Source organism: Maylandia zebra, linkage group LG6 (genome assembly GCF_041146795.1).
Source record: "Maylandia zebra isolate NMK-2024a linkage group LG6, Mzebra_GT3a, whole genome shotgun sequence".
NCBI lineage: Eukaryota > Metazoa > Chordata > Actinopteri > Cichliformes > Cichlidae > Maylandia > Maylandia zebra.
In genome coordinates, this window is record NC_135172.1 from 35675033 (window position 1) to 35699807 (window position 24775).

The 24775-nt window shown below is 39.1% G+C and overlaps 1 protein-coding gene across 2 annotated transcripts; it reads left to right on the top strand.

The window, feature by feature from the left end:
* The first annotated feature begins 1060 nt into the window (after positions 1-1060).
* armh3 (armadillo like helical domain containing 3) lies at positions 1061-24513 on the top strand. Of its 2 annotated transcripts, XM_004538982.5 has the most exons (26): positions 1061-1212; positions 2410-2519; positions 2615-2671; positions 3038-3184; positions 4082-4189; positions 4359-4451; positions 4542-4616; positions 4725-4811; positions 5587-5643; positions 5769-5812; positions 6323-6430; positions 8359-8434; positions 9428-9521; positions 11234-11335; positions 11523-11581; positions 11674-11739; positions 13054-13123; positions 13267-13327; positions 13419-13507; positions 15394-15476; positions 15786-15912; positions 16048-16123; positions 18001-18079; positions 22071-22187; positions 23439-23562; positions 23642-24513. In XM_004538982.5, the coding sequence occupies exons 2-25, from the start codon at positions 2418-2420 to the stop codon at positions 23529-23531; spliced, it is 2070 nt and encodes a 689-aa protein (XP_004539039.1). In that variant the 5' UTR covers positions 1061-1212; positions 2410-2417; the 3' UTR covers positions 23532-23562; positions 23642-24513. The 2 variants fall into 2 exon arrangements, with proteins under 2 accessions (XP_004539039.1, XP_004539038.1); XM_004538981.5 differs by having other exon boundaries at positions 23439-24513.
* The last annotated feature ends 262 nt before the right edge of the window (positions 24514-24775 follow it).

A 24775-nucleotide genomic window follows, 5' to 3' on the forward strand; every position in this document is an offset into this window, starting at 1 on the left:
ATTTCACGTATGAGCTTTGCTGTTTTCTGGAAGTGTATTATTACCTCACTCAACGTCTTTATAAACACAGTTTTAACAGAATTTAATAAATCGTCACAAACATCTAAGTGTTAATAGAATACACAAATCTGTCGCATCATAAAAAGTACTGTAATCATTTTAACACTTTATTTGTTTTGTAATTTAGAATCTTTGGCTAAAATTGTGTGATATATTAAAGCAAATAGTTGTTTTCCCAGGTTGATGTGGGATCAACATCACCTAGAAGGGGCTGTGTAGTAAAGGTGCACTGGCTATAACTACAGAAAATATAAAAATAACGTTTAGACTCTTTGTTTAATTAACATTGTCACCACTTCAAAAATGAAACAAAACAAAACACAAGCAAAAAATTGACTTTTAGCTGTCTACCATGTCGACAGGAATAAACCAGTCATATCTAAGTAGGCCTGTATCTGGGAGCCACCATCCGAACGTGGCCAGCAATGTCCTCACAAATAAAGACGGTATTATCTGAATGAATCTCCAGTGAAATAGGTCTGTACTGCTATTTGACTTGATTGTGCTTCACTTATATGTGCAACAAAACCTTTTCTGTGAACCACAACATGCTCCAGTTTTTTTCGTAATTGCTAAACATCTGTCCTTTCTGCTGCATATTTTTGAATCGGATCCGGTGGGTTGATAATCTTGCAGAGATGTGACCCTCTCAGTTATTCCCATTTTACAATGAGTTATTCTCCAGAGTCCCAGTCTTATATTAAATTATAATGAGTTAACGGGTAGGACAGTTTGTACACAGATAGTAAATATTTAATTTTAATCATTCTCTTTGTCACTCAGGGGTAAAAGTTTCAAAAGTAAAAATAGAAAAGGACAAATATATGAGCTCATGCATTTGCGTGAATATCAGCATCCATATGTCTGGTGTCTATATTTTCCTCATTCATTCATACAGACACGTTCTGTAGTATCAGTGTTTGACAGTGTCAGCACTGTTAAATTGTCAAAATGTTCACTGTGTCTCCTTTGCCCGGAAAAGCTGCCCTATGGCGTAAACATGTTGCAATAAGTGTAGCGCTAGGACCCTGCAGATAAGCAGGAGTGTCGACAGCCGTATGCTAGCAGATACTGACTGTATGCTAGCAGATACTGTTGTTACAAGAATTCATGAACTGCAATAGCAGCATAGGTTTTAAAACTTTAATAGAGGTAAGAACAGACGACAGCCACCAATCTAAACAACACAGTAACGTTGCTAATAATCCCTTTCAGATATCAGCTGACAGCCAAATCGTTGTTAATATCTTTGTGTGACAAATATTAAGCTACGTAGCGTTAGCTTCAGCTGGGAGGAATCTGGGCATTTTATTAGATTAACATTTAATGACCTAACCGCTAAAGTGCTTTTCGGATGTCTGCTGGACAACAGTGCATGCTACATGATGTGTTGCCGTTTGTTGTTTACTGCTTGATCCCACCAAGTTAGGTGGCAGTGGTTAGCAAGCTAATGTTAGCTGACAAGCTAGTACTTCAACGTCCAGTTGGCTTAATACTGATCAGTGTGAGCAAATGTCAATATGATATATGATACTCAGATAATCAATTGATGCAAGCCCATAAGATGTTGGCAATGCAAACTGATAATGCACGTTCATTTTAAACGTATTACTCGGTCTGATTATGGGAAAATAACTTCTTAAATAAAAACTGTATACTTACATTCATAACCTGTTCATTATAAAAAGGGTGTGGGACAAAGGCACGAAATCTTGAAAAACAGGTCAGACTATTATCTGTTTCTTTTATTCAAACAATACAGAATATTAATAGCCTTGTTTTTATAATAATCAATTGACGATTGTGGCTCCACAAGCCAGTGCACTCCTAGGGCCAGTCCTAAGTTTGGTCACAGAGGACATCTGGCATAAAATCCTTTACCAAATCAAACATACAGATTTTGAAGGATGAGATTTCCATATTGGATTGGTCGGGGAGTCTGGGTTAACAAGAACTACCTCTGGTGCTGTTGACCAGCAGGGTACAGGTAAAAACTGTGTGCTGGAGAGGGGGGAAGGCATATTCAGTACAGCGAGAAAGAAGGAATGACAGGAGTGTGGAGGTGAGGAATTTAAATGTTGGAACTATGACTGGTAAAGGGAGAGTGCTGGCTGGATACATTGTACAAAGGATGCTGATTATGGACCTACCAGGTGGGGAAAAAGGAAGAACACAGGGACAATTCGTGGATGTAGTGAAGGAGGACATGCAAAGAGTTGGTTTGACGAAGGAAAAAGCTAGGAATACAGAGAGATGGAAGCAGATAATCTGCTCTAAAGGGAGCAGCTGAAAAAAGAAGACAAATACGCATTAAATATATATGTCTTTTAACTGTGGTTATCTTCTCAGACTTAATCATGTCTCAGGTGGAGAAGAAGGCAGGGCTGCTGAGGAGGACGTCATCCTCTAAAAAGCCCTTGAAAGAGAAGGTGGTCCTCATGTATGATGAGATTTTTGCAGTGAGTATCATAGAAAGTCAAACAATGTCGATGTTGAGAGTTTTGAGAAATGCATTATGTTCAAGTGCTAACAATGTCATTTCTGCTTGATTTAGAAAGAAGACCCAGCAAAAAATAACCCTCGTTTCTGGGATGAGCTGTTTCTTATGAAGGTAAGGAGAAAGAAGTGTGCTGCATAACAGGAAATCTCTCACAGTGCACTCTGTGGTTATGTGAAGCTGCAGCAGTGATGTGATGCACATAGTTTAAAGAATGCATACTTTAGAAAAGAGGAAGTACTGATGCTCAAATCAAATACACTGCAACCAAATACTGCAGAGATAAGGACTTTTGAAGATTGCCAGGCAGTATAATTTGCATTTATTGTGATACTTCTCTACTATGAATGGTTAGGCTATTGCTTTTTTAACAGGAGAGTAGTCTGAGATTTTGAAGTGAATCTTTTATATGACTTATGCACCCTTAACGTTTAATTCTCCTTGCCTTTCACTCAACACTTTTATCTTTTTTACCCGCAGGTGAACCTAGAGTACCTGGAGTCAAAGTTGGAGAGTGTGGATGGGGAGGACGTCCAGCGCATTCAAGACAACATCAACTCTCTGTTTCACCACTGCGTTCAGGCTCTGGGAGAGGAGCACCAGATCAAAGTGGTCAATGCCCTGCAGGTAACTGTCACCTGGATTTTCAACTGCGTGCACATTGTGTATATAATCATCACATTAGGAGCAATCTAAGTATGTTGATCAGGCTGTTAGCTTCTTTTGACTGATAAATTATGTTAGCTTGACTCCATATTTTTATTTTATAATATCATTTCACAAAAATGTGGAAATGTGTGTTGTGGTTTTTAAAAAATAAAAAATATTTAGGTTAATGGCATTCTATAATGAGTGTGTTGATATGCATAGAGGTGTTATGATTGCAGTTTATAATAACTACAGTATTAAAGCTTAACCCTGTTAAATAATGAAACATACTAAAACTATTTTTCTCCTTGATGCAGTAACAGCGACAATATCATCCCATGACTGTTGTTGTCTCATGCAGGATTTATGGACCTGCTTCAGTATTGCTTTTTAGGTCTTTTTCTATTCAGAGTGAAGTTTAAGTATGCAACCAATGCAGAAGTACCCACCTGCAGTGCCCTTCAAAAAACAACACAGTGTAGCCTGGTGGCACTGACATTATGTAGCAGTTGAATGCTGATTGGTTGAAAAGCTGGGTTAAACAGAAAAGGGAGCAATAGCAGAGTTCACCATAAACACCATCAAGCATGGAAAAAAAATCCAAAATCCAAACAGCACACTCAAAAAGCCCATAGATCTGTCACAACACAGCAGAGTCATTACCGTGTAGTATGACTTCTGTCTATCAAAACTCAAATATATAGTACATATTTACCTGATGTTCCACACCTTTGAGGCATCTCCCCTTGCTGTAAATCTTCGAAAATCTGCATAACATTTAAAAATTACCAATGCAAAATGATGTGGGGTGCTTTACAGACGTGCCGATTCATGAAACATGTGTTAAGCAGCCCATGTGTCCTCCTTTACTTCCAGACTCTCTGTGCACTTTTCCGAGGGGTCCACCAGAAGAACAAGTCGGCGTCCGGGTTTGATATTATCAACATGCTCATGGGGTTTGATAAGGCTGAGCAAAGGATGAAGGTATGTTAGACTCTAAACCAAAATAGAAAGAAATAGAAAATAGAAATAGAAATAGAAATGAAATTGAGTGAAGTCGATTAGTAAATAAAGATGTAAAGGGAAAGATGGGTTGAGTTGTTGCTTTTTTTTTACTCATTCATACACTTCCTTTTGTTTGTGTCTCCTGCAGGACCTGATGGAGAGACTGGACAGCCTTCTCTGTGGAGACAGCTCAGAGAGTCTCAAGAGCCTTTGCCTCAAACTGTTGCTGTGTTTGGTGACGGTGAGATGGAGCATGTATGATAATTATCATTTGATATGCTTGTTCTGCTGTTACACAAAATGTTACAGCTGTTGAAATATTGTGTTACAGGTAACAGACAATATTAGCCAGAACACTATACTAGAATATGTGATGATCAATAGCATCTTTGAAGCCATTCTTCAGGTAAATCATTTGAATAGAAAATATAATTCTGTGATTTTCAGTTATATTTTGAAATTGTCTCTCAGCTCTGGTCTATTCATCTTTGCTCTCTGTTTGTTTCCTGCTCAGATTCTGTCAGATGCATCCAGCAGAGGGCAGCATGGTTATGATGCTGTGGTGCTTCTGGCTCTCCTGGTGAACTATAGAAAATATGAGGTCTGTTTGATGTGCATATGCTGACTTTTGACTGTGCTAGCGTTTCTTCATATAAAGCTTTTTCTACAATAGTCATGAACTCCAGTATAAGACCCATGTGAGACTGAACCGGGTTGTGTATCCAAAAGCAAAGATCAACCTCCTGTTCTCCGACGAATCTCCTTCTGGAAACTGATATGTATCTTCTGCTGTAAAGTCTAAAAATGAGAAGATATGTTAAAGGCAATTATTAGTCTCTAAACACCGCAACAGTAGAGAATAATAGGTAAAAATAACTAAGAGGAAGAAAATAACTCGGGCGTTTTAAATCATGTTTCCAGAATATTAATGGTGCCACACTCTAATTAGTTAAGCCAATGTGGATGAGGGGTAAAACAGTGTCTTCATGCATCATCAGGGTGACTTTACCGGCTGACTGTTTCTATTTGTAGTCTTACTGGGATGCCATCTTGGGTGCATCGGGGACAAAAAGAATAATATTCCAGCATCCATTTTCTGCACTTGGTATAGAGTTTAAAAACATTATTTTTTGTACCAAAGCCCTTCTTGACGCCATATTTTCACCCTCTAGAAAGAAAAATAACCTTCAAAAAGGATGATGTATTTTTATTTGCATTTCTGAACATTGCATTGCTTAGCCTGACCAGTTAAATGTTGCAGGTTGTTAGTGTATATACTGGGTAGGAGGCTCTTGAGTTAGTAAGTTATAATAAATAAAGAATGGTCTTTCATGGTCTTTAATAATAAAGTATTTACTTTTCCTTTTCTGTTATAGTCTGTGAATCCATACATTGTAAAGCTCTCCATTGTGGATGATGAACCAACACTAGATGTAAGTATGCTGTCACTAGCTGTTGTAATTGCAGAATAATAAATAGCCAGCCTGATGTAGGTGGTCTTTACATCAGACAGATAATCAAAGCTTTCACTGACACCTTGAATGTTTTTCTTTTCCAGGGAATGGGTATGGTTGTCCACCAAGCTCTGACAGAATATAACAGGTGCGATTTAAAACTTCCATCTGTCAAAAAGGTGTTTTTAATGATGCAGTACATAGTGTGCTGAGAGTGTTGGTACCATCAGTTTAGTTTGATGTATCCTGCAAATGTTCTATTTCTATTCTCCTTAAAAGAAAACAGGCCTTCATAGCTTTAGTTATTTATATCTGACAGCTTTCTTTGGGAGTCTGTAATGTTTTTTGGATGAGGAAAGGTTCAGATATTAAAATGCTGTGTGTGAAGGAGGTCTTGTTTGTCTGCGTGCATAGACAGACACATCAAAATGATGGATGGTGGCTCAATGCACTTCATTGTTTTTGTGTATAAACTGATTGCCCGTAGATAATAAACTGCAGAGAGCAAAAGGAGGTGTTAGGTAAATGTGTGTTAGGTTAGGCATGGCTGTTTTTATTGCTCTCTTTTGTGGCTTACCTGCCTTTCATTAATTTGTCATTCACTCCTCTTTTTTTGTTCTTTCTACTTTCTGTCCATCTGGTCTTTTTCTCTTTTTAGGCAGTACAAAGACAAAGAGGAGGAGAACCAGGGTGGCTTCTTCTCTACCCTCACTAGTATGGTGGGCAGCATGTTTATAGCAGATGCTGATGAGAAGCTCTCCGTACAGTAAGTGCAAAGCTGTTTCACTTCCTACATCAGACAGATTCATTGTTCTTTATACTCAAGTTAAAAGTAACAGGACAGAATTAGAGTACGAATGAACAGGTTGGCTGAAATACTATAAACAGAAGGAAGACACTCAGATATTAATAAGTTTAACCCAGTATTTACTGTTATATTTACAATGTGTTACATATAGTTTTTAATATCTTTAAGTCCATTTGTCAGAACCTCAGTTTCATTAATAAAAACAAGATTTATCTGGTAGAATTTTAGATATCTCGCCATGTTATTTCATCATTTAGATGCATGGACTTGCATGGAATTAAATCACTATTTTTGCCCATCAGTCCACATCCAGTAAGCCATAATAACACAGGAGCATTTGATTGTGGCCTTTGTCTAAACCACTTAGACAAAGGTACTATAATTTTGCTTTTGCTCCATTTGCATCCATTTTTCAGGTGATGAGTAGACCGAGTGCTCCTCTGAAATAGTGCTTGTGTCATCAGATTAGACGATTTGTTTCATTCATTCATTCATTCATTCATTCATTCATTCATTCATTCATTTATTTGTTCATTTTCAGGCACAACAAATACCTATATTGAACATAAAATGCACAAAACAAAAAACAAAAATTGCCTGAAAAAGGAGTGGGACGAAGAAAACTTATTAAATCCCACCCCTATACTCACTCATCAACAAAAAAAACAATAAACTTCCCGCAGCTACGCCCATCATTGCATACAGATGTTTGCTCTTGCTTTGTTGCTCATTTTCAGTTCCATATTAGAACCTTGCAAGACTTAAAGTCTTTGTATTATACTGGACTTTAGTTTAGCATTTCAGTTAATGCTGTCTCTGAAATAAGTTCCATTCCAAGCCATCTTCGTTCTCATTGGATGCCCCTTGCAAACAGAACATTTTTACAACAGGTGGGTGGGGCTTCTGGGCTCGCAGACATAGATGTGTGCTTAAGATGTCCATAGTAGGTATACACGCTCTCTGTGACATCATACCGATCTAAAAGTAGAAAAACATTGTGAAACTGAGTGTTGAGATCAGTCTGATATATATAGTCAGCTGCTGTATAATTCTCTCAGTCACTTCAGTCTTGCTAGTTTACCACCAAGGCCTGATGCTTTGTCCTCCTTCAGGAGGTTCTCTGATCTCTCCGTTAGGGTTAGGGGTCGGGGTTTTTCTTACACCTTTTTTACTTTACTATTTAGTTTGAGTTTTGAGTTAATGCTGAACTGAAGGAAAAGTTTTGTTTCAGATTTCTTGCATTGCATTTCTTGCTGTGCTTGTGGGTTTATAAATCATTTGTACGCTTCTTCTGGTCTATTCCTCACTACAGCTTTACAGCAGATGTTGTAGGAAGTTTATTGGACTTCTTGGCTTGGTATATAATCACTTTTTCACTGTGAGTTATTTAGTCTAGACTGACGGGGAAAAATATATAGCAGTAGACAATATAACTTTTATATGGTATGATGTTTTTGAAGAAAGTAGAAGATAAAAACTGTTGCATTGTTTAGTACAGACAGTTTGGCTCAGGCCAACTAACTTAATATGTTTAAAACTGCAGTCAAATACTTGTGTTCATAATCAGTATACTCACTGTTGTTTTACATGACTAATGTCCCAATTTCTATCAACATAAAAATGGACAATGCATTACGAGGGAATTTGGGAAATGATTTATTATTCTGTTCAAACATTGTGCAGTAGTTAATGACACAGAAAATTAAAAAAGTGACCTGCTGATGCGTGAAGCCGTTGTTAAGAAACTTTGAGCAGCAGAGTGCTTTTCCAGTTGTTCCTTGAGCTTGACTGGATCAAAGGCTGGAACGCTCAGTCCACTATTTTGTAAAATTTGGATATTTATCCAATAAAAAAAGTGTTCTCTCTAACTTAACTTTCATTTCAAGGACAAATGAGGCGATTCTGCTGGCACTCTATGAGGCTGTGCATCTCAACCGCAACTTCATCACTGTCTTGGCACAGGTAACATACAACACTTTTTTGTGTTCTTCTATGCTCACAGCCTTTGGATGTTAGAGGTCAAGTAAAAGTTATTCCACCCCTTAGTTTTTCTGTAATTTTGTGTGTTGATGCCTTTTGGCCTGCACTGTAACTCACAGAAAGTTGGTAAGAAACTACCTTGTCTTCATTTATGATTTAATTTAAAGAGATATTACAGGTGGTCCTCACGCTAAGCAAAGGTCCTCAGGTCCAAAAGTTCCTGAGGTTCTCAGACTGCAATGAGAATTCAGAAAACTTTGAGTTTTATGATTTAATCTTTAGCAAACCTTATCATTTACCTCCTCTCGAGGTTGAAATCTTTTTAATCTTAAATCTTCTGCTACACATGGTATCTGTGAGATGATTTGCCAATAACGACCGATGCGCAGACCAGTGGTTAAGAGTAGAAGCGGAAACAGGCATCACTTTTTATGTATAAGTGGGCACAGGAAAAACTGTCTTATCATGAGGAGACCTTTGAAAGAACCAGGCCCGGGGAAGGACAGCCATGTGTTGTGAGTGAAACAGAAGAGAGAAAAAAAAAGACTATAGAGAGAAAATACTAACTATGGGAGTTAATTACATGCATTTGTCATATATAAAGGCTTCGGAAGTGAAAAGATTGGAGTTGCTTGCAATTTAATGTGTTTTGCTCTTTTAGTATAAATGACTTGATAAGAGTAAAGCGTTTGAGCTAACGACCTAAATAAGGATAAGATGGCAGCCTCAGGACCAGCTCACAAATGTGTTGCTTTTTTGCAGTGTTGTGCTTATTTGCATATTTCAGGGTAAATGAAGAGATTAGGTGAATGATTAGTGCATCGTTCTGTAGATGTTTCACTCTCCTAAACGTAATCTGTCTCTACTACTCTTCTTGTTTTCTCACTGACTCAGCTTTTCTTTACATTATGAGACTCTAGGCAAGGTTAATCACTGTTAATGAGGTGTTTTTATGTGTGTCATGTCTTTCCACAGAGCCATCCCGAGATCGACATTGCCGCCACACCTACCACCACTACTCCAACCACCCCTACGACGCCACTTGGCACAACGCCGCCCTCCCTTGACAGTAAGCCGTACACTTAATATTTTGATTCAGACACGTGTAGACCCAGAAAAGCTTACATGATGTCAGGGGCATTAATCATTGGTTTCGGAGGGCAACTCTCACTGGCTTTATATCACTGTTTGGGAGCACATTTTAAAGTTTCTAGAAAGAATATTTGTTGACCGCAGTAGTCAGTCAACAGACCGTTTTAAAGGCATTGTCTGGAGGTTGAAAATTGATTGAATAGACTCAGTTACAGGATTCGGTTTTTTAACCTAAAAAACTGTAACCTTGTCTTCTTTGATATAACAAAAAATGACCCTTCAAAGCACCTGAATAGGCCGAGAGCACTGCAAAGGTCTCTAAAGCTGTGGAGCGTTAATGGTCTCTGCTTCTTTGCGTCCATTTAATCGTAACTTTTAATATGCATTTTTAAACACTCCCTTTGAATCTGGCAGCTTTTGTTCACGTTTGCTTTTAAACACTCAAAAGCAAAGAGGCAGAAATAAAAAATACAGTTTGTGCTCTTTACCTGATAGAATTGAGTTCCTAATACACACTCGATTTATTACACCTTAATAAGTGAATTATTAATGCTACTTCAGCTGCTTACTAATCTCACTTTGAAAAGGAGTTCATAGCTCCCACTTCAGCTTTTGTGGATGGTGTATGTTGATGCTGGCACATTGAAAAGCAGCTCATTTGGCATACACATGTGCTGTAACTGTTAAAGGTACATGTTTCTATCTCTGGATAACTTCAAACCCAAGAGCCATTTTCTATATAAAATATTAACCTCCAGCTTCAAATACAAATGAGAGTTTCACATGCAGTGTGCATCATGAAAAGTTGAGAGAGCGTCAGCCCTGAGGTCTTTTGTGTGGAACATACATGTGCCTTGTAATCACATGTCAGGAATATGCATTTCCTTCTACAGTCGAGCCTCACACGATAGATGGTGTGAAATCTTTTTGTTTTTTTTGGTGGTATGCCTGCTGTGTGCTGAGGAAGAAGGAAACACAGGAGGGTTTTGTGGGGTGGAGGGACATGACCAGCTCATCATTTAACCATGAGTCAAGCTGTATGTTTCAGAGAGCAGAGATTTTTAAATGGATGAAAATGCTTGTCTAGACTGCACAGTTAAATACAGTAGCTACAGTAATGGCAAAAACACATTACTTTTTGTGCGTGAATGAACACTCCGTTTACCCAAACAAGTTAGCTGCTGTTTTATCCCAAAAGGCTGAGTCTGTTCATCTGGACGTAGCAATTTCAGTGGGAGAAACGTTTTGTCACTCATCCAAGTGATTTCTTCAGTCTCAGCTGACTGCAGGATTCCCATACCATATAAACAGTACATTTGCACAATGACTGAAACCAACCCACTGAATGAACAGTTGGGCTGTGAGGTCAAACAGCTACGTCCAGATGAACAGAATCAACCTTTTGGGATTAACTTACCTGGATGATTGAGCATGCATCAAGACAGCTGTTGTTTCAGTGTCATGCTGTTGTTAATGGTGGCTTTAAGATGGGCTCAGGTTTCATGGAGAGTCATAATTTAAAGACTGGGACTAACTTCAAAATTTCTTTTTTGCAACTCTTTTGTTTTCTGGATTCAGAGTAAATCTGAAAACAAGGAAATTAGTTTGACTGTGTGTGTTTTTTTTTTTTTTTTTTTTACCCTAGTGATGATGTTTATCTGTACTGTCATTTCTACATTTGCATTATAGTGATGAGCAACCCAGAACTGCCTCTGGATCCCAACCTGCAGACCAGCAACCTTCTCATCACCTTCCTCAAGTATGCTTCCATTGTAATGCAGGATACAAAAGGTAACAAAAAGATTTAAATCCTCTTTCTCTTGGTCTCTGCTACTCTACCTTCTTATAATCATTCATTCTGGTAATTTTAATTTCATCTTTGTCCTAAAGTGCCCCCCCAAATTATTAAACTGTTATAGCTGTCATCATGTTGTGGGTTGTTTATGTTTAGTCCTTTTATCTGTTATTGTTTTCAAAGATGAGCACCGACTCAACAGCGCCAGACTGTGCCTGATTATTCTCACCTGCATAGCCGAGGTATGAGAACCTACCGTCCTGCAACAAATGCCACCGACCACATTCTCCATCAACCTGACCATCTTTGTTTTTAATCCTTCCCTGTACGATAGGACCAGTATGCTGATGCCTTTCTTCATGATGACAATATGAACTTCAGAGTCAGTCTCCATCGAATGGTGAGTTCATGGCCGTGTGAGTGACACTCAGTGAGGATAGAAGTAATTACAAGGTGCGATCCGAAAGTCCAGCCTGTTTCTGTTATGCGTGATTAGCGTACATCATGGTCATTTCCATGAACAGGTGTGAGAAGTAACTTTCCTGAGTCAGGATTTTGTGTGACAGTGCACGGTCAACACTGGGATCTGCGTTAGACAGGTGTGGACATTTGTCATTTGTATGGTCTCTGTGAATAGCCCAGTGTTAATGTAATAAACCTGCACTGTCAGTGGAAGATGTTTCACTCTAAGGGGACACATCAGGTCAGGATGGTGACCCAGGCCGTGATCATCACTCTTTTGATTGTTCCCGGGGGTTGAAAACTGAATTCATTCCCTAGGATCAGACTTTTTACTGCATGTTCTATTATAACATCTTGCAGCACAGATGAATCTAAATGTTACACAGTGGCACAGTGAATTGTACGCTTTAAAAATGTGCGCTGGTTCGTTTCCCCCTACTAAGATATTTTTAACTCCCTACTTGTCTTCCCTCGCCTGATATTACTCCATCTGATTGCTTCCTCTTGTGCATCAAAGATAGTTAGATAGAAAGATAGGAGCATTTCAAGTGTGGACACTGGGTGTGGTATATGGTGTCTGCAGTTGGTTGGAGGTATCAACTGTTTTAGTTTTGTCAACTGAAACATATAATCAGCTCTTGAGTGAATCTCGTTCTGTAGCTAAACTCAGACTCCATCATTTTGGACTTCAGCTGGCGGCTGTAGACCTTGTTCTTCTCTGCAGCCTCTGTGAGCTCAGAATAGCAGTGCATGGAAAAATTGCCCACTGCTACAGATTCTGGTTAGTGTGGCCCTCTTGCTCACTGATCTCCAGACCAGAAGGAGGACTGCTGACAGTTCAAAACAGTAGAATTGGAGTACCTCCCACAAATCCTCTTTGTGAAAACAGCTAAATGAAATTGACATATAGCACAAAAGCAACCTGGCCAGTGAGATATCTGGCAAAACATGAGATAGGCAGTGACTGAACTCCGACACTAAGATGGAAGGAATAGAGTTGCAAATAAAGTTACTCTCTTAAAAGTTGTACTTTGAAGGATTACATACCCGTGCAGATGCTGTCAGTTTCTGACTGTGACTGTTATTTAGTGTCTGCTGATTATCTGTTCTGTGTCACTTAACAATAAATAACATACAGCTGTAAAAACTGTTTCCAAAACTGCAAAGTAGGCTTGTCTTGTACAGTTGTAATTATTAAAATTACAGAGTATCTGTGCATATTAACATATTTTTCTATTTCTATATTTTTCAGCCTATGAGGCACAGGAAAAAAGCAGTGGACAAGAACATCCCGTCACGGCCGCTGGTGTGCGCTGTTCTAGGTAAGAAGAGTGTTTTAACACTTGTTTACTATGGATTCAAATCAGCAATGATACCTGTTAGCTGTAAGGCCTAACTTCTGAGTTTTAAACCTCATTATTATGCAATCAAAGGTCATGCATTTTAATAGTTATCTTTTGTGCAGATCTGATGGTGGAGTTTATTGTTACTCACATGATGAAGGATTTCCCCATGGATTTATACCTGTGAGAACACATTAAATTACACATATATCATTATGACTCATCCATCATCAAATCGATTCAATCAGAGTTTCTTGTCTTATTTCCTGTGCAGGCGCTGTGTGCAGATCATCCACAAACTCCTTTGTTACCAAAAGAAATGTAGAATCAGATTACACTACACCTGGAGAGAGCTTTGGTCAGGTAATGATACCTCATCTTCTCGCTTATGTACTGTTTATCAGAAAAAAAGCCCCATTCAGATAGGATTTATTTCTCAGGGTGAAATAAGGTGAATTTAATGAAATGCCTGCTGTTTTTTTATATATCACAGGTTATCTCATAATTTAAATCCCAGTGTCCTTGTATTTTAGAGTCAATCTCAGCTTTTCCATTTTCATCCCAGTTTTTGTGAATTAGTGAGCTGATAATACCATTTAGCTCAAAGCACAGTCCCTCAAAGCTCTGAAGAACAATTTCCAATTTATGACCTTTTCACAGAAATAAGTAGATACGTTTTAGATAGTAGATAAGTACACCCTTACTGCTTTTAGAGTTTAGAAGGTAAGTAGCACCCAGGTGCTGCTAATCAAATGCACTTGATTGTTGATCATTTGCAAGCATGACCACCTCTATAACAGCAGAAGTTTGAGGTATTTGCTTGCATGGCGCATTCAGGTGTGTTAACACAATACCGCAGTCTTTCCACGAATGAACGTTCAAGTAGATTTAACCCAAGATCATCTGAGACTCTACACGCCTCAGCATGTAGCATGTTAATGTTCATGACAGTGCAGCTGGAAAAAACTGTGCAAATATGGATTATTCAGAGGGATTGCCAGGAGAAATGGTGACGTGGCGTCTGTTGGATCTGAACAAAGATTTTAAGACTTCTGGAACAATGTTCTTTGGAGAGAACAGATTAAAGTGGGGATGTTTGGTCGTAATTCGCAACACCACAGCATGTCAGCACAAATACCTCATACCAACTGTCAGCATGGTGGTGGAGGGATGATGATATTGGTTTGTTTTGCAGGGACAGGACCTGGGCACCTTGCGGTTGTTGAGTAACCATAAACTCCTTTGTATAAAACAGTATTCATACTCTAGAGTCAAATGTAGGGACTTCTGCCCAACAGTTAAACATTTTGGTTCATGAAACGGGACAATGATCTCAAGCAAGGAGCAAATCTACAACAAAATTGCTCCACAGTGATTTGAGAGATGGATAAAGTCAAACTGAAAATGAATTTGAAGTTAAATTTGAAGTTATTGCAGCTTAAGGTGGGTTTACAAGCTATTGAATCATTGGGTGTATTTACTTAGAGTCCTGTGAAAAGTTCTTTTTCACATGACTGTTGATGTATATACCAGAAAATAAGTAAATGCTCAACAGGTTACTTTTAACCTAGGTTTAAATGACCTGAGAGACAACATATGACTAATTTAAAATGTTTGATTTGCTAAATATATATCACCTCACGAGCTGAGCAAATAGTTCCTGCTTTTGCAAAACAAACACAATTTTCTTCTAAAGTGTTGTTTTGTAAATGTACTGCATCACTGAAACCAGATAATGAGTCTCTAAAGAAAGCACAATCCATCCTCGTGGCCTTGTTTTCAGCCTGGTCAACAAACAATAGGATAACATTTCAGCTTGTAATGGCCTCATCGCGCTGTGTCTCATTAGAATACAGATTCCTCTAATCAGACCAATAATCAGCTTAATTCCCTGAATAACCCCGACTCTCTTTTCCTGGTGGAGATAATAGCGTACCATGAAATGACACTGGAGAGAAAAATGAATTCGATTGTTTGTCTTCTTTTAGCATGTTGCTGTGCCAACTCGTGTTGGAGCTTTTTTTGTGCGTGCACATTTTGGTTCTTCTCGTGGGATTGTTTGCCTCAATAAAAGCCCGTGAAGAGGCTAGATTTGGTGTTGAAAGACCCCCCCTCCTGTGATTCCATTATCTACCTTAATAAAGCTGCACACTAAGGAAAGCAGTCTGCTGCCATATGCCTGTGCTGCTAGACGATTAGCAACACTCCTCTGTATTTCATTAATGCAAGCATGTCTCCCTCTGCATTAGCTCTCATCAACCTGCTGAAGTTCCTGCTGTCAAATGAGACCACACTGCTGGCCAAGCACAACATCTTTCATCTGGCCTTGCTGGTGAGAATCATACACTGTTAAAAAAAAACACATGGAGGCACAGGACCAGACCACAAACCACAGTGAGGATTGGTTTAATAGAGATGCTGTATGTGTGAGAGTTAGTAAGAAGACAGATTCTAGTAGTGGCGCTTCAACCACGAATCTAAACAAATTTTATGTTTGTCCAAGGAGATTAAAAGCACCAAACGGATGTGGTGTAAATGTAATTTCCCTTTATAAATCCTCTTTTTGGTTTATTTTTCTCTTGTTGGGTACTTTCTATAAATGTAATGCTCAGCTAATCCTAGTGTGTGTCACTTTATCCAGGTAGTAAACCTGTTCAACATGTTCATAACTTACGGCGACACATTCCTGCCCACCTCCAACAGCTACGACGAGCTGTACTACGAAATCGTACGAATGCATCAGGTCTTCGACAACCTCTACTGCATGGGTATGTAACCTCATGCTTGAGTTTTTAATTTATTTCTTTTAAAGCATTCCTGAACTATTTAATACGCACAGCCATCTTTATACAGCCTTAATCCTAAAAAGGATTTTTGTGTATTTCTGTCATTCTGCTTTCCAGTTTTGAGAGTTTCAACTAACACAGGCCAGTGGAAGGAGGCAGCCAGTAAAGTCACACATGCCCTTGTCAATGTTCGGTAATCACACAGCCACACACCCGCACTCACACTCTTTACTCTGATTTCTGTATCCTAAGAAGGAGAAATGAGTCATACTGGATTGAAGGGAGCTGAAAGTGAGCGAAGTCTTCAGAGCCGTAATTTGGGTTCTCTACCATCTGACTTTTTTTAGTCCCCTAGGCCCCTCTATTTTATAAATTTTTAAGCTTTTATCTCCTTCACCCCAACCTCACACAGATATTGTACTTGGTCTCTTCCTCAAATCTTTTCCCTGTAATCTCCCTTTCCTCCTCCATCTTCTCTGGGGAGATGATCCTCTGAGGTCACCCTGGCTCGAAGGCCCCAGAGGGCAGCCGTATGAACAGGATAGTCCTAGAGGATTTAGCAAATGCAGTGGGCTCCTGATAGAACAGCATCCCTGTGTAAAAAGGCAATCAGAAGAGCTGAAGTGAAGGCTGGGAGTATAACAGGAGTAAATGTTGAAAGAATGGATGAATAAATACACGAAGACAGAATTCTAAAGATTCACAGAAGATGGTCTTATAATGAACTTAAATGAAAGGACCAAACCCATTTTACTCAGTTTGTTTTTTCCACTATAGGCTGGCTTCCCATACATAAATGACAGCAGAATTACCACTGCCGAGAATCCTCTGCATGTTTGTCACTATAATCTGTTTGATATATGACGCAGCCAAAGCCAGTACAAAATAAGCCATTCAATCTCTCAGCTGTGCTTAGTGCATCAACTCATACTTGAGCTTTAAAGCAGTTTATTTCTCGGAAATAAATGCTAATGATGGAGAAGATTGCCTCTGAATTTAGATTTGATTCCCTGGTGTATCCAAACAATATAAAGGAGACAGTGACATGTATCAGAGGTGACTTTTCTGTTAACAGACACGTTTTGTCAAAAAATACAAATTTCAGATATTTAAACCTTTAATATAATTTAATTATCAATTATTATTTGAACCTAAATAAGATGTTGTTCCACATATCATAGCCAAATGTATTTGGACATCCTTGCTTTCAGCAGATTTCAGACAACTTGTCAAGGATATCAGGTTTGATCCTTGTAGCCTATATGCCGATTATATCTATTGAACTGGGGCCAAGAGGCACAGCTGTTCTTCCTCTGCTATGTATTTCCATTCTGAGCTGCCCTTGATAAAATCTGGAGGATGCATCACACAAACATGCTTTTCTTGACATAACTCAGATAGACTGTGGCAGGAGTTACCTCTTAAATCATCCAAAACATTTTGTTTTCTCCCATCTTTGAACCTCTTTTGCATTGGTCATTTTTAATCTGGGACAACATCGGACGGGTTGCAGTGTGGCCAGTGTCATAGTACATTTAGACTGGCACTGTTTCTTTGTTTTGGGTCACGACTCTGTTTCAACTTTTTGTACTATTAGTTTAGAAAGATTCTTCCACATTAAACCATCTAATTTATTTTTCCCCATGTCCCAGACAGTGGAACAAGTGTGGAATATTTGTTTGATTGTAGCTCATAATTGCTGCCTGCTGTGCTAGTCCTGCCTCTTTAGTCCTTCAGCTCTGGATCTCCACCTGGCACTCAAGCTCACAGCTGCTGTAGCAGGTGGAGAACTGGTTTATGTGGCGCTACACAGAACTCGCCAAGGCTTCAGACAAGGGCTAAGATCAGCAGCTGCAGTGCATGATGATGAAGTTGGAGTTAATCTGCAGGATAAGAAACTTGCTATAGAGCAGCTCAGTTATGTACTGTAACAAAGTATTAGGTGGATAAAACAGTTAGAGACAGAAGTTGAATTATTAAGTCATTCAACAAACATACACATACATGCGCATGGATATCCCCTTTATCTCCCATTTCTTATTTAAAAAGTTTTTTGCGTTTTTCTTCCAGGGCCATAATCAACCACTTCAACCCCAAGATTGAGTCATACGCTGCAGTGAACCACATATCTCAGCTGTCAGAAGAGCAGGTAAACACTTTGCCTGACTAAAAGTTGCATGTGAATAAAAATGAACTTCCATATCGTCTCGGGGCCATTTGGGCTGAACTCCAGTGACATGTCACTCTTGTTCTTTCAGAAGAAAATCTTCTGAATTTCTCAGTAAACAATGAACTAGGCTGAAGTGTTTGAGGAAAAGCTCACTGAGTTTTGTTTTGGGGGGAAAAAAGCCTATTCATCAAGACGTAGTTACAGCAGTGTGGCAGAAATGAATGACTCAAACATTGGTTATGGTGATGAGACGCACAGAAAAGCAGTTGTTATCACACACATCGCTGAGCTTCAGACTCATCATGGCAGATTCAGGGAAACATTACACTGAAAGGCAGGCTTGAGTTATTCTCATTTGAGATTTTATTGTACATAAAATACAGCAAATGTTGCCATTTCTCTGGTGTCTGCAGCTGCTCTTGTAGAAATAATGACAATTTTTCCACATAGTTTGCAAACACAAACAGAGTGTGGATCGAGTCATTAAGCAGAAGCGCTGGGCGACTTTTGAAACAGTAATTTTTGGAAATACGTGAGCCGGGACTGGAAGGAGGCTGAACTGATATGAGCTCTATAAGTTCCATTTAAGACTCGTGTGAAGTCTTTCGCGATGGAAAACAGCAGGAAAAAAACTTTGGTTTTTTTTGTACTTGATAAGAATTGATGGATTTGGTCATTATTCTCTCCAATTACCTCTCTGCTTTTATCTACTAGATTTATTCACAACAAAGAGGAAAGCCAGAAGGTAACTCAGGTGTCAATGAGCTGCGGCTGGTTTTATGTTATTTTTCACCTTTGGTATTAACAGCCTTTTCGTTAGATGCAAGGGTTGAACAGCAAAGATTGGGTTGAAGCTGCGGTTGCCTAGGGCTGTTCGATATAACGAGATAACGATATAAAAACTATCGTTTCATTTTACGCTATCGTTTGTTTCGTGGTGTCGCAAAATAAACTGTTTACGGTAATATTTTTTCATCGTTTTGATGGTCACTGTAGTGGCTATATTAATTTCTTAAAGTTCTCTCTTTCTTTTATATTTAATATAACCACACTACAGACGGACAAGCACCTGTTTTTATGCTTTGTCGTTAGCAACAACGACGGTAACACCATCGCGTGTCCGCTTGTTTATGTTCCACATAAACCTTTCAAAATAAAGCTCAAGATCCTGTTGAGACTTTTCAAAATAAACTGAATCACGTGAAAGAGCAGATTATTTGCGGATTAGAAGTAAAAAGGAGCCGCCAGGTGCTAAAAAATAAACCTTAGACTCAAGCGTTAGAACAGGCTTTTCCCCGCAGCACGCCGTGTAATAAATACTCACAAAGAAAACGGCGGCCGTTACAACTTATGTCTAAAAATGTGTAGTTTCATGCATCGGTTAAAACACTCGACTCCAGCTACATGACGCGCAGCTGGAAACACTTCCCGCAAGTCGAGCTGGCCGAGATTCACAGAATTTACAGAAAATGTTACATTTTTGTGATTTATATCGTTATCGGACGATAGAATTCTTATATCGGGATATGAGATTTTGGTCATATCACACAGCCCTACGGTTGCCTTTCTTAAAGTCCATAAAATAGGCATTTCAGATCAGTGATTCTCAGCTGACCATAGGTGTGGATGTGATTGTGTTTGGTTGTCTGTCTGTATTTGTTAGCTCTGTAGTGGACTGTCGACCTGAAAAGTCAGTTGATTGTTTTTAAGAGCTGACAATTTCCAGCTGTCCACTACGGTTAAATTGATACAGATAGAGGAAAGCTGGAAATGTTTAAAAATGATTTTCTTTAGAGTAACGCTGGAAAAAACCCCTTTTACTTGTCTTCTCCTAATTTTAGGCTTTAACTGCTTTTGTACACATGTGGCTGGCTTGGCTTAAGCACAACACATCACGTCTCAGCTGTCCAAAACACGTTTCTGCGTTGTAAATGAATGAACTGCAGAGCAGTGTGAACACATGAACACGCGCTGACAGTGAGAGGCTGAAGATGCCAAGACCTGTCCAAACCTTCTGACTCAGCTTTGTCATAACGACATTGTGCAGACCTCTGCAGGATACTGTTTAAAACATTATAAAAGGCCATTAATATAATTTTATGTGTTTTTATGTTTTAAGATTAATGCCCATTGTGCTTTCTCTGCACAAAGTAATTACAATTTGTAACTCAAATCTGGAGGAAAGAACATGGTCACTATTGGGATTAATATTTCGGTTAGTGTGTTTATGCCGGCTGAATAATTACTCTGGTTGTAAATTACAAGATCAGCCACAGCCAGGGCAGCATTTCAGTAGCTGTATGCAGCCGGTGACTCACATATATGCAGCAGAACAGAGATAAAGAAAGCAGGAACACATGACATCTATAGAGTCAGCTCTTTACTTTTCTCTTGTCTGCTTCTGTCCCTTGCTCTTTGTTTTTCAGTGAACTGAAAGAAACTTTGAATTTTGATCCCTCAGTCTTTTGGCATACTGTCCTAAACACACATACACACACACCAACACACACAAACCCCCTGCTCTCCAGCCCTCTGGAGCGACTTCACTCTCTACAGTGACACCAGAAGACGGATGGCCTCCAGAGACACGCAGCATTGAAACAAGCTGCTGTACGCTCTGTTCCTCACACAAAGTACGAAACTGGACTACAATACTAGAGTTAAAACACATTAAAAACCTGCTTTTTAGTCCATGCATCAAGATAAAGACAGTGACAACTGCGTGCACACAATCGTATCTGCTTAGACACTGAAACAGTTGCACAAGCAACAACCCCTTCTAACAACCTCATACACTTTCCTTTAATTCCCCCTTTTTCCTTTACTTTATATCAACATTTTTGCTTCTGAACAGTTTGTTATATCTTTTGGTTTTTTTCTTCTTTACTTTTTCTTTTTGCATTAGTTTGGTTGACTATTCAAACCTTCCACCGCTTTTTCATACAGAGAGGAGGGAGATGGAGAGGGAGGGAGCGAGAGAGAGATATGGGTATGAATTTTTCATCAGTGTACCAACAGAGGTTGAAGTAAAAACAACAGCACTTTTTATTCACAAGCAGAGTCGTAGATTTATTAGAGAACGCTCTTCAGGTCTCAGCCTTTAATAAGTCTAAAAATGTTGATTCAGCTGGATAGTAAATAAGCTGCCATGGCTAAAAGAGAATTATGTTATGTATAAATGAAATAAGACCTAAATGTAAGTTAACATATGGGTGTTTAATGTATGAGTGTTCATGTTTGTGGAGCCTTTCTGAGAAGCATGACAAAGTGCAGCTCATGTTCTTTGCTGTGAATTTTTCATGCCGTGTGGAGTCTTTCTGGAGCATTAATAAAAAAAAAATGAAAAAGGTCTGCTTAGTGGCTATTTCACAGCTGAAAGGTGTGGAGAATCTCTGTATAATTACCTCTGATTTTAGCCAGTCTTCTTATCTCAGCTGGACATTAGCTGAGGCAACTCTTTCCTCTGCATACGTAACCACAGTTTATACACACTAGTGACGATTCTGCATTATTCGTAGCCTGAAACTTTCATTGTGAAAATGCTTTTAATCCGTGAGTCTTAACAGTCCGCTCAACAACAAAGTAATTAAGCAGCTGCAGTTGAATAAGCCTGTTAGAGTCCCAACTGAAGGCGCGGACAGCACTGAGAAAGTGGGACAGAAGAAATAAAACTTAAATTAAGTGAAATCCGTCAATAAAACCTCATTTTTCTAAATGACACGTGAAACGGTTCATTACAGTGAGGCACATTATCGCTGGAAAAAGTCGGAGAGGAACCAAATGTTACGTTGCAACTCTGAAACACTACTTGATCCCTCATAAATAAAAGTGTGGGAATAAAGTATTTAACACTAATTAATTTTTGACTGCTCTGTAACCATTCCCAGTGTTCGCTGTACAATGCAAAAACCAGTTGAGAGAATCACATGAGACTTAATTTCATTTTGTGTTTGTCTGATCTTTTTGTAAGGTGTTGGAGGTGGTACGGTCCAACTATGACACACTGACCCTCAAACTGCAGGATGGCCTGGACCAGTTTGAGAGATACTCTGAGCAGCCCAAAGAGGCTGCTTTCTTCAAGGAGCTGGTAAGAGAGAGGGAGGGTGGTTTGTTTTGAGTGTTCAGGGTTTTATACACTCCATTTGAACTCTTTCTCAAGTGCATCCAGTCTAATGTTTGACTCAAGCAGCGTTTCACTCAGAATGATCAAAAATCTGTCTCTCAGGAGTGTTAGAAACATTTTCTCAGATTTTACTGTGTTTTTTTTAAGGAAGACCATTACTTGCCAGCTTGTTTCATTATAAAATTAATGGAGAAAGTACAAGACACGAGGCAGAAGTAGCAGAAAAGGTGCACATTGACACAACAGCTAGAAGGTAGAGGGTGATTGCTCAGCGCACTATTAGTGAGGTTTTAATTTCTGTTTTTTAGACAAGAGGCAATTATAAAGTTTCAGGACTCCCATCAAAAAATTAAGCATCTTGCCTGATGTAAACAGGGCCAATCTCCTCTTCAAGGTATCTTCTTGCGTACCTTTTGACCACTTCCAGTACAGTTATTATATTGCTCTGTGAATGCCTCATTCTGTGCTCTTGCAAGCCTCTGCGACACACACACTGGATCTAATTTCATTTTGGGGAAATACCAAAAGGAGGCTAAGCGATCTGCGTGCACTGAATGTCGTCCCTCAGATTCCTCAGGATGTTGCAGTATAATTTAACATTGTTAGTGCTACCTTGCTGATCAGATTCACGGTGCACAGCTTGTGCATGCTAAAGGGAAAACAAACATACTACAGCTCCTGCTTCACCTCGCCCAGTGCACCGCTTCTGGGATTGGAAACTGCGAAGCCTTCAGAGGACTGCAGTTCTGATAATCCTCCATGTTAGACTTGGGTGGAAAGAAAAGTTTATGCCTGTTTTGTGCAGCAGTTGAGGTCTGTGTGAAAATATCTGGCAAATGCAGGTGGTCAGAACACACCTTCCATGGAGTGGTACCAAAATCCTCCCAATTATTGAAGATAGTTAGTGGGGTTAGGTTAATTGGTGAATCTAAATTGCACAGTACATAAGTGTGTTAGACTGGTGTAGCCTGCCTCTCACCCTATCGTAGCTGGGATAGGCTCCAACCTCACGCAGCCCTGAATTGGATAAGTGGAAGAAAATGAATGGATGATGTATTTATTGTCAGTGCCATAAATTAATTTGTCGCTGTCGTTAACGTGTTGAAACCTCAGCAGGAAATCACAGAGGCATAGCTGATGAAGAGAGGTTGTTGTGAGTGGAGTGAGATGTTTTACACAAACATAAAGCCTTGTAATAAATGTGCGTGTCCCCAGGTGCGCTCCATCAGCCTGAATGTGAGGAAGAACGTCTCCCTGAACACGCTGAGTCAGGACGTCCTGCTCAAAGAGTTCTCCACCATCTCCTGAGAAACACCCACACTCCCTTCAACACGGATGTGTAAATATAGTTTAACACATGCAACAGAAACGATAACAATCCTGGATGGTTCTTTCCATAAATCATTTCTCATCTTCAGTGTCCTGTGAACTGGATCGGGGGATCCTGCAGAGACACTTAAAGGCTGGATGCACCTTAAGGACAGGCCTGAAAACTCTCCAGACTTTGCTCCTTGTGCTTGTTCATGTTCGTGCTGATTTGAAGAAGTGCCCATATTGCACTGGTCCCTCACGTGCAATCAGCAGTATTGGCTGGACTGTTAACTGACACTTAAAAGTTTTGATTATGGTAGTAAAACAAAGTATTTCAGTCCTCTGGTGTCTAATCACATTTTCTGAATCATCTGTTTAGCAGTTTGTCCTTCACGACATTAGTGATGGTGATGCTGAGCCGTTTTGAGTTTGGTGAATCTTACTGTACTCTTGAATTAGAGCATTAGCCTTTTCTTTTCCGATCAGTGCTCGTTGCGCGAGTATTAAATTCATTCTCTACATGTTCAAGATTGAATTTGAGTATTTTTATGTACTTACTTGCTGGCTGAGGATGCTTTGAAGTGACGGAAAGCTTTTTATTTTTGTTTTTGATGAGAGCCAATACTAACACTCACTACTGTTACTCACGTCTCCATTATTTTAACAAATGACCTGAATGTGTTTGACGTGAGCTGTTATCATTTAGAAGAAAAACTGTTTATTAATGAAACAAAATGAGCTGTAATGTCATCATGGCTGTTGTGTCTCTGGCACACACAAGGTCTTTAGTGAGAATAGTCTCATGCGTATGCGCTCTTGAACTCACTTTTCTTCTTTCAGAACAGTTGAACTTATATTTTTGAAAGTTGATCTGAATTATGCAATTTCTTTACCTGAAAGGTCTTCTTTCTTTCCTTCACCTCTAACCTCTGTTGGTATATTTATGTTTCTTTTTTAAATAAAGATTGGTTTCCTACTATATCAGTGATTCCTCTTGACTGTTTTCACACATCGTTGAGGATCTGTGACGTTGGTCGCATTGCCGAAGTGCTAACTGATGAAAGAAACATTGAATTGTAGGGGACAGAATTCATGTCACCTGCAAGAAATATGAATGATTAAAAAAAAAGAAACCAGGAAAAATTAATGGTTCTTTCAGAGTATTTGATATATTTACTGCACTCTGCTGGGACAAACTAGCAGTGTATGAATTTATGTAGAAGGTATGACATCATCTTTAT